The sequence below is a fragment of the Macaca nemestrina genome, chromosome 6 (assembly GCF_043159975.1).
Source record: "Macaca nemestrina isolate mMacNem1 chromosome 6, mMacNem.hap1, whole genome shotgun sequence".
Lineage (NCBI taxonomy): Eukaryota > Metazoa > Chordata > Mammalia > Primates > Cercopithecidae > Macaca > Macaca nemestrina.
Genome location: NC_092130.1, coordinates 179,726,368 through 179,743,183, shown reverse-complemented (window position 1 = coordinate 179,743,183; position 16,816 = coordinate 179,726,368). Strand labels below are relative to the sequence as shown.

The following is a 16,816-nucleotide window of genomic DNA, read 5'->3' as shown; positions in this document are numbered from 1 at the left end:
AGGAGGAATAAATTATTAAGCCCCCTCCATCCTCCAGTAATAGAAATTTAAAGTATAATCTAGACAACAAGACAGAACTTTCTTGAAGAAAACATCTGTCTTTTCCTCTACGATCTAAAGAGACAACTGCAAGGTGGGCCCCGTTGTCCCAGCCTTCTCTCCAGCTGCGGGAGGGCAGCCAGCACCATCACCTGCCCCTTGTAGTTGGTGGGAATGCCGCCCATGTTATAATGCACGGTGGGGAGGACAGGGATCGGCTCCTTCGTGACGTCCACACCAGCGAAGATCATGGCTGTCTCTGAAATGCCGGGCAGGCGTGTGGCCAGCTGCTCCGGAGGCAGGTGGTGCAGCTGCAGGTAGACGTGATCTTTCTCAGGGCCACAGCCTCTGGGAAGACAGAACAAACACCATCACATAAGGCAGAGAACGGCCTCTGGGAAGACGAACAAACACCATCACATAAGGCAGAGAACGGCCTCTGGGAAGACAGAACAAACACCATCACATAAGGCAGAGAATGGCAACAGCAGGAGACCTGAGAATACGTCATCTTGGAAGCATGTGAGTTTCAATATGTTTTGATACTGAGGAAAATTTCCCCTCATTTATGCTCACCCTCTCATCAAATCTTTCTAAGCATCTACTGTGTGCCAGGGACAATCCTAGGTGCTGGGACACAGCTGAGACCCAGAACAAAAACTCTGCCCTCCCTGAACTCACACTCGTCTCAGGGATCACAGCCTGCTGCGGCTGTCCTTGGTAAGTGCATTAGAAAGGGCTCTATGCCAAACACAATCGTCCCTGCGTATCTGTGGCAGGTTGGGTCCAGGACCCCCATGGATACTAAAATCTGTGGATGCTCAAGTCCCTAATATAAAATGGAAGAGTATTTATATATAACCTATGCACATCCTCCTCTATACTTTACACCATCCTCATTTAAAGTTTTACATTTAAGCTTTACAACAACTCCAGGATTACTCACAGTACCTAATACAATGTAAATGCTACGTAAATAGTTGTTAAACTGTTGTTTAGGGAACAATGACAAGGAAAAAAAGTCTGCATATTTGTAAGGATGCAATTTTACTTTCAATACATAGCTGGTTGAAACCACACATGTGGAACCGATGTGTATGGAGGGCCACCATATTTCTTTTCTTTTTTTTTTTTTTTTTGAGACGGAGTCTCCCTCTGTCGCCCAGGCTGGAGTGCAGTGGCGCAATCTCCACTCACTGGCAAGCTCCGCCTCCCAGGTTCACGCCATTCTCCTGCCTCAGCCTCCCGAGTAGCTGGGACTACAGGCGCCCGCACTGCGCCCGGCTAATTTTTGTATTTTTAGTAGAGACGGGGTTTCACCATGTTAGCCAGGGTGGTCTCGATCTCCTGACCTCGTGATCCGCCCGTCTCGGCCTCCCAAAGTGCTGGGATTATAGGCGTGAGCCACTGCGCCCTTCCAGGCCACCATATTTCAAAAAAAAAAATTGACTTTTCTTTTTTTTTTTTAATATAAAAATGTAAAACCTCTAAAGGCCATACCAGCAGATATTACATTAAAGAACAGGGTCAGGAATGAAAGAGCTGCAAACTGTTTTACTGAAAGCCAAGTAACCCACACCCTTTGAAAAGCTGCCGAAAAACACCTGTGGGCATCAGACTCGACATCCAAGGCTCACGTGCTGACTTCAGATTGCGTGTGCGTCTCTCTCTCCCGTACTCTGTCACATACTCACCCACACTAAGAGAAACTCTGTTCCACAGATCTGAGAAAGAAACTGGCTAAAATTTTTAAAATGTAGGTCTTTAAGAAAATACCACAGACTAATAGATGCCTGTCAGCAGCTGAGAGAGGTGGCTGTGCACGTGTGCCTGCACACGAAGGTGAGGGCGAGCGGTGCTGGAATTCACAGAAGCAACCCCGGCCCGTGTGCCCACTCAGACAATGCTGGTGGTAAATCACACGGACCTTCCTTCGCGGATCTCCAGAGTCATCGACCGAGACACCACATCTCTAGACGCCAGGTCCTTCGCCACCGGGGCGTATCGCTCCATAAACCTTTCGCCTTGACTGTTAATGAGAATGCCTCCCTCTCCACGACATCCTTCCGTAATGAGACAACCGGCACCATATATGCCTGCAAAAAACCACAAACATTTATAACCTAACAATTGCTAGGACTCTATTTCAAATGCATTATTTTTTTCAAGATTTTTTTGGGGGAGAGAGGAAAAAGATATGCAGAAGGCATTATATGCAAAACTGAATAGAAAGAACAGTTAAGACACAGTAGAAAGTCTGGATAACAAAAAGCACTGACGAGGCTGACAGCTGCAGCAGAGGTTGGGGCAGAGCAGTGTCCCCAGCGAGGAGAAAGGCCAGCCCACAGACCTCTGGCTGATACTCTGATTACCGCTGAGTGTACGTTGGATGCCTCAAATTTCGTTTTAATTTTTGAACATTCTTTGGTACTATGATACTGTGGTGACTAGTTAAGAATACGAGCTTGGATAATTCATATCTAAATTACCCAAACAGTGGCAAGGACAGTAATAATGATTTAGTTAATATTCACACTGCACTTGCTGGGGCAGTTCTAGCTGCTTTCCACATGTTAACTCATTTAAGTCTTACAACAACTCCGGGTAGTACTACCCGCTTTCTCAGTGACAGCAAATTACCGCTTGGTAACGTCCAGTCATGCAGTTGAGGACACAGCTCAAACCCAAACCTGGGCAGTCCGGCGGTCTGTGCTCCAAACAGCGGCTCTGTGACTCCTCAAGGTGATGAGAAACAGGGCATGCCTAGCTCTCTAATTTTAACAAAGGAGATCAAAAACCCGAAAGTAAATGTATTTCAAAAGCTACAATTTTTATTAGTATACAAAAAGGGCAATCTTGCTTTTAAAACGAGAATGTGATTCTTGCATCTCACCTGTCTTTTGATTTTCTAAGTTTCAATGCTCTTTTTTCTGCAGATTACTTCTCACATATTGAAGACAAAGCATGAGAAGTGGAGCTCTAAGCAAATTACAGAGAGAATTCAGGGACTCAGTGGCATTCTATTGATTAAAAAAAGTAATAAAAAAATACAACAGACCAGGTGCAGTGGCTCATGGCTATAATCCCAGCACTCTGAGGGGCCGAGGCAGGAGGATCGCCTAAGCCCTGGAGTTTGAGACCAGCCTGGGCAAAACAGTGACACCCCGTCTCTACCAAAAACAAAACAACCCTCAAAAATTAGCCGGGCATGGTAACGCATGCCTGTAGTCCCAGCCGTTTGGGATGCTGAGGTGGAAGGATCCTTTGAGCCTGGGAGACAAAGGCTGCAGTGAGCCAAGACTGCTCCACTGCACTCCAGCCTGGGCAACAGAGCAAGACCCCGTCTCTAAACAAATTAAAAAAAAAAAAAAAACCTACAACAAATTCGTTTCTTATTTTCATCCCTTCCAGGGATCAGAAATCTGACACTGACAGAGAAAGAGAAGGCACGGGTCTGGTTCTTTAGCACCACTTCAGGGGTCTCCATCGTCCACAGGTCAGAAAAGCAACCCAGAGAAGTCCAGGACGAGTCAAACAAGAGGCAGATGTGTGTCTCTCTCTGACTCATTCTGAAGAACCTCCCCCAAACTCAAGACTTCAACTGTCATTTCTGTGTTAATGTCTCCAAACTGCACATTCGTAAGCTCAACCGTCAGACATCCCCGAGATGAGCACATCTTCCCCACAACAAGCTCCTTCAGTGGTCGTGTGGGCGGAGCCCCAACGTCCGAACGTCACACGGGGTTCTGTCACGGCTGTGCCCTAACTTTACACCCCATTATCGCGGAAGCTCCGTGTTCTCCTACAAAGCCGGAATCTGCCCGTGCTGCTTCTGTCCGAACGTCACACGAGGTTCTGTCACGGCCGTGCCCTAACTTTACACCCCATTATCGCGGAAGCTCCGTGTTCTCCTACAAAGCCGAAATCTGCCCGTGCTGCTTCTGGGTTCCACGGCATTCTCCCAGCTCTCAGAACGCTCACTCAGCAAACCCTGATGGAGACCCTGCCACGTGCTGGGCATGGGCCACCCCAGCTAATGAGAAGACCTGCCTGCCCGAGGAGCTGACGACCTCGTTGCGAAGAGGGACACTGAACAATCCCTGCTTTACTTTTTTTTTTTTTTTTGAGACGGAGTCTTACTCTGTTACCCTGCACTCTGAGTGCAGGGGTGCGACCTCGGCTCACTGCAACCACTGCCTCCCAGATTCAAGTATTCCTCTTGCCTTGGCCTCCAAGTAGCTGGGATTACAGGTACATGCCACCACGTCATGCTGATTTTTGTATTTTTAGTAGAGATGAGGTTTCACCTTGTTGGTTGGGTTGGTCTCAAACTGCTGACCTCAGGCGATCCGGCCGCCCTGGCCTCCCAAAGTACTGGGATTACAGGTGTGAGCCACCGCGCCTGGCCTCAATCCCTGCTTTACTGCTGGCAGAAGTATCACCAACGTAGGGTTTAGGGCTCTTCAGAAATGCATAAGATGCTGGCCCAAACTGCCTTAGGGGAAAGAAAGTGTGAGAAAAATCTCCTTAAGGAAATGACATTGAAGTGAGGACCTGAGAGCTGAGAAAGCTGATCTTCAAAACCACGTTACCACATAAAACTATGGAGGAGCAATGAGTAGTTGCTTACAACTTACAAGTACAGCTTATAAGACACATGTGAGCTGAACGCCTGCCAGGCAAGGTGTCCTGCCCTACCTGTGGGGTGGAACTGAACAAACTCTAGGTCCTGGCAAGGAAGGTCTGCCCTGGTGATCATGGCCATGCTGTCACCAGTGCTGGTGTGGGCAGAAGTAGGTGCACCCGTAACCTATGGAAACAACAGACAGCAGTGACTGCACACAGCGGCCCACGTCCGGACCTCTTGTCTGGTGAGATCACAGAATGGACACAGCAGTCCCCGGGCACCATCTTCTCAGTGCTGTCTGTGTGCACACAACCCTCTACTCACGCACACCCCACAGACATCACTGGGGGCCATACCAGTGGTGCTGCTACCCTATGCATGTAGGATAGAAGCCTGGGATCAGAGAAGGGACTTCCATTTGTATTTTATTTATTTATTTTGAGATAGAGTCTAACTCTGTCGCCCAGGCTGGAGTACAGTGGCTCAATCTCGGCTCCCAGCAACTTCCGGCTCCCAGGTTCAAGTGACTTTTCCGCCTCAGCCTCCCGGGTAGCTGGGATTACAGGTGTGCACCACCATGCCCAGTTAATTTTTGTATTTTTAGTAGAGATTCGGTTTTGCCATGTTGGCCCGGCTGGTCTTGAACTCCTGACCTCAGGTGATCCTCCCACTTCGGCCTCCCAAAGTGCTGGGATTACAGGCATTGAGCCACTGCACGTCTGGCCCTGTTTGTATTTTAGCTTTGTGCTGTTCAAAAGATTTCCCCAATAAGCATATACTACTTTTATAATGAAAATTTTAAAATTTTTATGGATTTTGCTTTTTTTTCCCCCAGATTTACTGAGGTACGATTGATGAATTAAAATAAAAAACAAAAGTGTATATATTTAAGGTGTACAATGTGATGATTTGATATATTTTGTGAACTGATGACACAATCAAGTTAATACACATCCATCACCTCATACACTTATCATTTTTTTGGAGATACAGACGCTTAAGGTCTACTCTGTTTGCAAATTTCAAGTTATAATATTAACTCTAGCTACCGTGTCGTATAATATTAACTATAGCCGCCATGCTGTATAATGTTAACTCTAGCCACCATGCTGTATACTATTCACTATAGCCACCGTGCTGTATAATATTCACTATAGCCACCATGCTGTATAATGTTAACTGTAGCCACCGTGCTGTATAACGGGCGCGGTGGCTCACGCCTGTAATCCCTGCACTTTGGGAGGCCGAGGCGGGCGGATCACGAGGTCAGTAGATCGAGACCATCCTGGCTAACACGGTGAAACCCCGTCTCTACTAAAATACAAAAAATTAGCCGGGCGCGGTGGCAGGCGCCTGTAGTCCCAGCTACTCCGGAGGCTGAGGCAGGAGAATGGCGCGAACCCGGGAGGCGGAGCTTGCAGTGAGCCGAGATGGTGCCACTGCACTCCAGCCTGGGCGACAGAGTGAAGACTCCGCCTCAAAAAAAAAAAAAAAAAAAAAAAAAAAAAAAAAATTTTCACTCTAGCCACCGTGCTGTATAATACTCACTATAGCCACCATGCTGTATAATGTTAACTGTAGCCACCGTGCTGTATAATATTCACTCTAGCCACTGTGCTGTATAATACTCACTATAGCCACCATGCTGTATAATGTTAACTGTAGCCACCGTGCTGTATAATATTCACTATAGCCACCGTGCTGTATAATACTCACTATAGCCACCATGCTGTATAATGTTAACTGTAGCCACCGTGCTGTATAATATTCACTATAGCCACCGTGCTGTATAATATTCACTATAGCCACCGTGCTGTATAATATTCACTATAGCCACCGTGCTGTATAATGTTAACTCTAGCCACCGTACTGTATAATATTCACTATAGCCACCGTGCTGTATAATATTCACTATAGCCACCGTGCTGTATAATGTTAACTCTAGTCACTGTGCTGTATATTCACTATAGCCACCGTACTGTATAATATTCACTAGCCACCATGCTGTATAATATTCACTATAGCCACCATGCTGTATAATGTTAACTCTAGCCACCGTGCTGTATAATATTCACTATAGCCACCGTACTGTATAATATTCACTATAGCCACCGTGCTGTATAATATTCACTATAGCCACCGTGCTGTATAATGTTAACTGTAGCCACCATGCTGTATAATATTCACTATAGCCACCATGTTGTATATTAGACCTTCTGAACCTCACCTGGTAACGAGAAGTCACACCTTTCATCAGCATCGCTGCAGTCTGCATTCCTCCAGCCCCTGGCAACCACCGTCCTACTCTGTTTCCATGAGTTTTGACTTTTTTAGATTCCACATATAAGTGACATGCAGTATCTGTCATTCTGTGCCTGGCTTGTTTCACTTAACATAATGACTTTGGGTTCATCCCTGTTGTCACAAATGACAGGATTCCCTTCATTTTCATAGCTGAGTAATATTCAGTTGCGTATACACACCACATTTTCCTTAAACACCAACACATATTTAGGTTTTTTCCATATCTCGGGAACTGTGAACAACGCTGCAATGAACATGGGGGTCCAGGTGTCTCTTTTGAGCTTCTGATTTCATGCCCTTTGGATATACACCCAGAAATGGGGTTGCTGGAGCACATGGTAGTCCTGTGAATTTTGAGGAACCTCCAGAGTTTTCCACAATAGTTGTACTAATTTACATTCCCCCCAACAGCACACAGGGTCCCTTTTCTCCACATCCTCACCAACACTTGCTCTCTTTTGTCCTCTTGGTAACAGCCATTCTACCTGGAGTGAGATGAGATGATGTCTCATTGGGGTTTTAATTTGCATTTCTCTGGTGCTTAGTGATGTTGAGCATTTTTTCATACATCAATTGGCCATTTGTTTGTCTTCTCTGGAAAAATATCTATTCAAGTCCTTTGCCCACTTTTAGTAGGGTTGTTTTTTAGTAGGGTTTAGTAGGTTGTTTTTAGTAGGGTTTTTTTTTTCTATTTTAGATACTAAAATATTATTAGATATAAGGTTTGGAAAATATTTTTTCCCAACCTGTAGTTTTGCTGATTTTTTCCTTCGCTGTACTGACAGTTTTTACTTTGAAAATGGTTAAAGTAACTGACAGTGTATAACATTAAAGTTACTTATTTTCGTTATGTGGAGAAGAAGGACTTACCCATCCCAGGAATCAGTATTAACACAGTACCCACTAAAACAAGAGGGATTTTGCCAGAAACCCCATGGGACTCTTCGGGCCGCAGTTTCCTCATCTAAAATCGGGAGAGGTAAGCTGTGAACCTGACGGCAGCCACCCCCGTCTACTGAGGGCCATGCTTTCTCGCCGCCTGAGGCAGGTGCTCCCGTCCTTACCCTTTACAGGTGAGCAACCACGGCTGGGAGAGGCCATCACCCTCACAAGGTTATATCAAGGCCTGTGTCTGAACCATTATTCTACAATGCCTCTATTTTCATTAAAATAAAGAAACTCTAAATGAAAGTCATTCATTTTTATAAATGAAATGAAGTAGAAATTAGAGTCCTACCCTGTGGCAACAACAGTGTTCTTTGCTCTTATGCGATGGATGGACCCGTCCTCTATGCACAGTGCGATGACACCACGGCACTCCCCGTTCTCCATCAGGAGATCCAAGGCAAAATACTCCACAAAATAGCTGGTATCGTATCGCAGAGACTAAAAGAAAGAAAAAAAAAAGGACAGGAAGTGTTAAGCCAACCTGTAAGGTTTTAAGGTGGTATTTGCTCGTGTGAATAGGTGAAAGAACCTGATCCAAATGGACCAGGTAAATCCAAGGAGATCAGCAACAGAGTCAAGGACGCTGTCAGCGCCCAAGAGGCGTTCCACACCGAGCAGCACAGACAAGGCAGTGCACTAGAGAACGCAGCAGCAACAGCTCCTACTTTGGTGACACGTTTCCTATTTCTACACAACCCGAAGAGGCACTCCACACCGTCTGGTGGCCACAGGCAGCTCCGCTTAGAGTTTGGTGCCAGAGTGAGGTCCACAGACCATGGGGTCACAGCCCAGGTGGGAGCTGCTGGCAACACACAACCACTAAATTAATTAAAATAAATCAAACGTTCAGCTCTTCAGCTACACCTGCCACATTAGCAACAGCCACATGTAGCTGGCAGCTCCCAACGGACGGTTGCAGACAAGCAGATTCCAGCACTGCAGAAAGGTAGGCACTGGACAGTGCTGCCCGCCTGGACCTGCTGTTCCCTCAGCCAGTGCGAGTTGCCCTCGTTAGCCTGGGCCAGCTCCCCCCATTACAGCTCCTGCTCCGGACGGAGCTGCTTTCTCCTCCCACCACACACTTGTCCATGCACTCAGCCACAGAGAAGGCACTGGTGTTCTAACAACTTGCAAATTAATGGTCTGTCCCCATTCATCAGAAAACAACAAAGTTCAGAATACTGAATACTCTGAATCAATACTGTTCAGAATATTATTTGGCCATGCCAAAGTTGACCTTGATTACCCAATAACTATTGTCACCTCAAGTCTTTGTCCAGTGATAACAATTAATATTAAAACAATCCATGGCTGGGTGTGGTGGCTCATGCCTCTAATCCCCGCACTTTGGGAGGCTGAGGCGGGTGGACTGCCTGAGCTCAGGAGTTCGGGACCAGCCTGGGCAACATGGGAAACCCTGTCTCTACTAAAATACAAAAAATTAGCCAGGCATGGTGGCGTGCACCTGTAGTCCCAGCTATTCAGGAGGCTGAGGCAGGAGAATCGCTTGAACCTAGGTGGCTGAGGTTGCAGTGAGCAGAGATTGCGCCATTGTACTCCAGCCTGCGTGACAAGAGTGAGACTCCGTCTCAAAAACAAAGCAAAACAAAACAAAACAAAAAACAAAACCAACCCATTCAGGAACTCAGAGGTGGTAAAACAGGCTTAAAATACTTCTTTTTCTTTTTTTGAGACAGGTCTCCTGTTGCCCAGGCTGGAGTGCAGTGGTATGAACATGGGTCACTGTTTCAAGTGATCCTGGTCTCAAGTGATCCTCCTGCCTCAGCCTCCTGAATAACTGGGATTACAAGCATGTACCACCATGCCCAGCTAATTTTTAAACTTTTTGTAGAGACAGGGTCTCGCTATGTTGTCCAGGCTGGTCTCAAACCTCTGGTGTCAAGTGATCCTCCTGCCGTGGCCTCCTAAAGTGCTGGGATTACAGATGTGAGCCACTGTGCCTGGCCTGCTTGCTCTAATATTTTGAGTATCACATATCCCAAGTTAAAAACCTAGTATATAAAATTATCAATTCAACTTTCCAAAATAGATAAAGAAATAACATATTGCCTTAGGGACAGCTTCTCACAGCACATGCCTGGTCCTTTCACATCAACAGTCGCTGCATGTCCTACACCGTTGTTCTCTGTTGCTTTTTACATAATCTCTGGCGGACTCACTGGGCACGCTAACCCATTCCCCCCTGTCACCATAAGCCCCAGCACTACATGTCCTGTCTCAGCTGGACCGGGGGCGGCCTTACCCTTCCATATAAGGTGTGCAATAGTGAGGGGCTGGTCCGATCAGCCACACAGCAGCACCGATGGGCCTGCCCGCCCTTTCCAAACTTGAGGCTCTGTCCACCAAATGCACGCTGATAAATCTTCCCATCTTCAGTTCTGCTAAACGGCATGCCGTAATTTTCCAGCTGTGAAAGATAAAAACAAACAAAAACCTTATTACCTTAAAGGAGTCAAGATATTCATAGCTCATCTACACTGAACAACTTTAACACAAATCTGCAAACCCAAAGTAACCTATTTTATGAAAATGTCAACACTTCATCAAAGAGAAGTCTTCTTGTTACGTGTAATGCACAGTTCGTGATGGAAAAAGACTCCTCTTGTGAGCTTTGCTCATCACCATTCTTTCGGCCGGCCACATCTGCCTCAATTGCTTACATGCTTTCCAGGACTCTTTTTGACTAGAAACAGACCACGAGGGCGCCCAGAGCCTCCCGCCCATCACCTCGACCACGGCGGCGGGAGCCTGCTCTGTCATGTAGTGGATGGCATCCTGGTCCCCCAGCCAGTCGGAGCCCTTCACGGTGTCGTAGAAATGCCACCTCCAGTTGTCCTCCTCCATGTTCCCCAGAGCAGCATTGATTCCTCCCTGGAAACACCAACCACTCCTTACAAGCCACAAACAGGAGCCCCAGCTTTGTCTTCCAGGCCCAAATCCACCCACTGGGGGATTCAGAGAAAGCCAACTCCCCACACGGTGACTCCCAGTGAGGGCTGACCTCAGCAGAGGAGCAGTGAGGCCCGACAGATTCCGGGTCACGACCCTCCCCCGACTCGCCCGGTGATTCAATCCCTTAGCCTCAGTCTCCTCATCTGTGTGGTGGAGACAGAGGGAACTCCAGGAAGGGCTGACTGGAGCCGTGAGTGACAGGCTACCTGTAATATGCTTATTACCTAACATATCTGGCACAGAAAAGGTACTCAACAAATCTTTCCAGATAATGTTATTAACAAATCTTCCCAATGGCATTTGCGGGCATGTGTTAAAGACCAGAAGTACTTCCTGCCAAGTAATAAGCTCCACACTCAGAGTCGCACTCCCCTGTACCCCTGCTTCCTTTGGCTGTGTGTGCCCACCACCGTCTTACTCCTCAGAGAGTTCCAGAGGACAGCAGCACAGGGACAAATAAAATCCTTGCCCTTTCCTTCCCCACCCTAAATTCTGATTCCTCCTCTTTAGATGATCTCCTTTTCTTAAGATGTTGGGGCGGTGGGGGTGGGTGGGGAGGGAAGTAGGCGAGAAGGTCAAAGAAAACCCAAGTGTGACTGGAGTCCCAACTAGGAGTGACAACAAGGCTCCAGCCCTTCCAAGTCTCCAGGGAAGAGGCTCCAGGGAAAGACCGCTGAGAGGGTGAGCTGAGTGAGCAAGGCACAGCAAGAGGCCATGTGGCTGGAGCATGGGGAGGAGGCAGGAGGCTGCCCAGGTAGAAAGCGCAAGGCTGTGCGGGACCTGCACAGAGTGGGAGCACGGTGGGGCACCTTTCTCTTACCTGTGCCGCAACAGTGTGTGACCTGGTAGGAAACAGCTTTGTAACACATGCTGTATTAAACCCTGCCTCAGAAAGGCCAAATGCAGCTCGCAAGCCTGCCCCTCCAGCGCCTACCACCACTGCATCAAATTCATGATCCACTACTGGATACTGAGCAGAAATCTGGAAAAGAAAAACGCACCTGTCAATCACGTGCTCCACTATGCCAACCACGAAGACTCTTGTTACAGTGAAGGAGCTTGACAAAGACAAAAGGACCAACTGCTAGGCACACAGGGCCTCCATCCTGTCCTGGGGCTGAGCCCTGAACAGTGCAGGGAGAGGTGGGCACATTCGCCCGTGGAGAAGGGACTGACAATCAGATTCTATGAATGGTAGAGGGTCTGTCCCATGGATCAGACTGAGGACCACAACTCTACTTCAGGGCCACGCCTCTGCTTATGCCTGAGAAGGTGCCAAGGAGTATTCAGTCGCTATCGTGAGCTTACGAGAAAAGAACTTCTCAGCAAGTTTCAGTTTTCCAACAGAGAGAACAGGCACGCCAAATACCAAGGAACCTACACCTGAGTGGCCCACAGTCCTCATTTCAGTAGGAATTTTATCATCTATCACAGCAGATACTGTTCATTTTATTTTATTGCTTTACTTGATCTAAATTTAGATCTAGTTTATAGATACATAAGAGATACAAGTAAAAATGTTAACATCTATGTTTGTGTTTGTACTTGCAATTAAGTATTACTACACTGAAAATAATTTCAGCATGCATTGGACACCTATGAGAAATTTTTCTCTTATGTCTATGACTCATATGAAAAGAAACTGGTACAGATCCTTACCCCCAAGCCAAAAAAAATCATTTAATATGGAACAAAAAGCATGAACTTACGGAATCTGAAACTTTAGCAGATGCCCTCTTGTTCCCATCAACAGTGAAGTGAAAACCTCGGGTTCCTGTTTGCAACACTGCTGGCCACTGGTGACACAGAAGACGCAGATGCAGAGGGTTAGTGTCCTGAAGGAACAGATGCTATGGGGGACAGTAATTTAAACTTCCCCTTGCAAACTGTTCCCCTTCTTAGGTACCCAGGTGCTCCTATGCACCCAGGGAGCTCAGCTGGGACTCTCCACTTAACCCTGAAGGGCAGCCCAAGGGGCGAGGAAGGATGGAGCCCCCGGTCCTCCTTTCCGCCCCGACTCAGCACTCTAGAAAACCAGGATGACGCCTGTTTCCAAACAGGACACTCACTGACTCAGATACCACATGAAAAAGGCACACTTCCTCTGTAAAGTCTTAATTTATCTACTTAGTGGAGAAGGGAAGACATCTATATCGTATTACTGTATGTGGTATTTAGCAAATAATGAAGCATTTTAACTGGCTCCAGCATAGCCCTTTCCACATTACAGTTCCAGTCGTCCATGAGGGCTTGCGGTCAGTTCAAAAGGCACTGGACACTGAATCAGGAGATCTGTATTCTGGAGCAGTAAAAGCTGACAGCCCAGAGGGAGGAGGTGTCATTCCTTCATCACACAGGAGGATGCTGGATGCACACTCTCCCCTGCCTGGCTGCTCCTGGCTTTTTCCTGGCCAATGTCTACAACTTGATACATCTTGCTGCCTAAATTTTCCATCTTAGAAACCTGGTTTTAGCGTTCAGTTTTTAGCGGCTGTGTGTGAGAGGTGACACTGTCCATACGCTAAGGTTGGCCAGTCATTTAGAGGATACATTTTCCATTCTGCTGGGTGCATTTTAGAAGACCACTGAATAGTCTCAGAAATATCATAGAGAATAGTTTTAGGGGCTGGGCGCGGTGGCTCTTGCCTGTAATCCCAGCATTTTGGGAGGCCAAGGTGGGTGGATCACCTGAAGTCAGGAGTTCAAGACCAGTCTGGCCAACATGGCGAAACCCTGTCTCTACTAAAAATTAGCCGGGCATGGTGGTGGGCACCTGTAATCCCAGCTACTTGGGAGGCTGAGGCAGGAGAATCGCTTGAACCCAGGAGGCAGAGGTTGCAGTGAGCCTAGACTCTGCCATTGCACTCCAGCCTGGGCAGCAGAGCGAGACGTCTCCAAAAAAAAAAAAAAAAAAAAAAAAAGAAAAGAAAAGAAAAGAAAAAAAAGCTTTAGGAAATAATACACTCAGCAATCAGAAGAGGGGATGTGAGGGATGTCTTCGAGTATTTAGAAATACTTGCAATTCAGAAATTACTTGTTATGTGGAATAAAAAATTATTCTCCATTTCTCCAATTTCTAGTCTCTGTTTTTATTGACATAAGCTAATTCAGTTTTTTCTTTTTTCAGAAAATAAACGAGAAAGAACAAATATTCTTCTACTTTAACATAATTTTTGTCATGGTAAAATCATATTTTAAGAAATAAGTCTTTGAAATAATCTTAATACAAATGTTCTTGAAACTTTTGTAAACTGCCCTATTAACACAGGTAACAGCACCAATAACAACAGTGTATTACACCAACTGTAAGTAGAAACAGTGAGATCACTAAATGTTGATTTGTTCTTTCTAGGATGCTGACGTGGAATGCCCACTGCCCGCCCCCGGCCACACACACACAGAGCCAGCTTAAAAGGGGCAGCTCCCATAACACAACTGTGAACAAATTATCACGCCATCCCCTTGGGGACAAGGACACTCACCCTCTGCGTCTAAATCTAATCTGGGGCAGAGTTTTGAATGTGAAAGCCCAACTTTAAGCCAATTTCAGTCTTTAGATAAAACTGAAAACTAGTTTTGACACAAGACTAGTCTTGTGTGCCAATTATTAATTTTTTTAGGAGAAACTATCAAACATTTCCTCTAAGAAAAAAATGGGGAACATATAAAAGGAATATTAGACTTTGCTTAACAATATAGAATTTCAGACGACTGAATTAGGAGGTGGAGGGGGAAAAGAAGTGCAGAGACATTAATCCCGAAATCTAGCAAAGTGAGGGGTCCTCATCTAATCAAATGCAACTATAAATCATGAGAAAGAAACTAATCTGCATGTACAACCCATACAATCACAAAAGCAGCCAGCGAAGAACCTAAACACGCATGACTGTATCAGGAAGAAGTGGAAGTAGGGTAGTTTAAGTGAACTAAATCCCCTCTCCAGGCAAGAAGTCTAAAACTGATAAAAATGCACCTGCACAACCTGCATATCCGCTAAAGAAACAGAGGTCTTACAAACACCAGGAGTCAATATCAGAAACAGGAATTGCTTTCATGGAAAATGAACTGGGGGCGGTGGTATACTCACTGATTCTTTTACAACTACATGTAAGTATTCTCACTAGAACGTCAGTGTTTATTATTTTAAAAACAGGGATACTTAAAATACAATTCACACATGGCTACTGTGCACAGGCTGTGAGCCCTGGTTCACAAGAGCACCACCAAAGGTTTCAAACATTACCCACAGAATCCCCACTAACCCCACAGAAAGACGGAACCTCAGAGAGGATTCAAGTAGGCCGGCTGCCTCTGGATCCTGGACTTGGTCCCTATCTAAAGACCCTTGGGAAAAATCTCTGAGACTCCCAACTAATATTAATATCCAGGTTTCATATCAAAACCAAGTCACGATTTTTCAAATAAATCAGGAAAAACATCATGAAGAATGCAGAATGGAATGCCATTGTTGTTACAATTATCCCAAGAAGCAAAGCAAATGTTTACTACTATAATGGCCTAAATAATGTATTTCTAGAACACCATTAAACATATGCAGAACAAACCATTCAAAGAAATGAAATCAATTTGTCTTAGAACAATATATTTGATGTTCATGCTCACGGATTTGAAAAACTTCACCTGAAGTAAGCAGTTAACCCAGTAACTATTTAAGTTTCTTGGTTTTACTTTTCCTCTGATTAAACTGCTTTGGAACAGTTTGCAAGCTGTGTCAGTGCACCGGGACATAAAAAGAAACCAAAAACTAAGTCTGATAAGCTCGTCACTTGAAAGCAGCTGTAAATACAGAATGAGCAATACACCACAGAACTGGCCAAAATAAGATTAAAAAATTCTCTCTGGACTTCACTAAAATTATCCTCAGCATCTATTTTCCAAACACATTTCTCAGTTGGCTATCATTAATTTCTTTTTTTCTGCTAATCTGATTATGTTGTTACTTTGTAAACTCCAATTCTTCAGGAAAAAAAAAACCTCTCTGAAATGCCGATAAATATACTGCTTGCAGGCAGAATTTCTGTAGGAAACGCTAACTTCAAGATAAAAAGACTTTTACAAAACCCAAGACTAAATTTTGGTTCCATTTTGCTATCTTGCCATCTTGTCTGAGGTGCCTCCGCCGCTGGCGGGGTCTTAGGCTGCAGAAGGAACACTGGGCACTATCTGGGTTGAGGGCAAAGGCACCAGCCCTAGCTTTTCTCCAATCACAAGCCAACGTTTCCCCTAAAAAGTCCCACTGACCATGGGCTTTACTTCCTGCCTGTGGACGCCCTCCAAGCAGCTCTTAAAAGCCCAAGATGCGGCAGGGATCTCTGCTCAGTCAGCACCAATCACAGCAACACACTAGAACGTTTACATGCTTTCTGATGTGACAGGATGGCTGTATGACTAATCTTCACATTTAATTCAACGAGGTTTTTAATAACTATTTCAAAAAGGAGAAAATTGCACAATTACAGGCATAATTCAAATCAATATTGCTGAATGCCTTGGTTCCTATTGACATTTTTACTCTGCAATTTAAAATTACTTCGTAATTAAGGAGGTGGGTGGATAAGTTCATTCAAAAGAACCAAGCAACGAAACCTATCCAATTCAGCTTGATGAACTAAAACCCTAGAAGGCCGATTCTGAAGATGCAATCGTGGAGGGCACATTCAGACAAACTCAGAGAGCGAGGGCTCAGGGAAGTATAACCCTGACCGTCATCCTGGACTAAGCCGAGCCCGGTCCTCGAGGCACTCAGCGCACAGGCAAGCACCGGTCCCGCGTCCTCGCCCGGTCAGTGCGCTGAGCTCTCCGTCTGATTTTTAAAAACTGGCACAGCTGCTTGTAAACACCGACACATTTTCAGTGGCACAAGGGCCACCAAACACGACCCAAAGTTGACACCCTTAACTTACA

At 45.8% G+C, this 16,816-nt stretch overlaps 1 protein-coding gene across 1 annotated transcript in view; it reads right to left on the bottom strand.

Annotated features, from left to right (window-relative positions):
* The window catches only part of LOC105464580 (succinate dehydrogenase [ubiquinone] flavoprotein subunit, mitochondrial), a 37,288-nt gene that overhangs the window by 19,779 nt on the left and 693 nt on the right, over positions 1-16,816 (bottom strand). The window contains 8 exon segments of the mRNA XM_071099118.1: positions 192-387; positions 1,967-2,135; positions 4,738-4,841; positions 8,187-8,356; positions 10,182-10,346; positions 10,667-10,810; positions 11,712-11,873; positions 12,601-12,687. Of these exon segments, the coding sequence (XP_070955219.1) occupies positions 192-387; positions 1,967-2,135; positions 4,738-4,841; positions 8,187-8,356; positions 10,182-10,346; positions 10,667-10,783 (921 nt within the window). The 5' untranslated portion in view covers positions 10,784-10,810; positions 11,712-11,873; positions 12,601-12,687.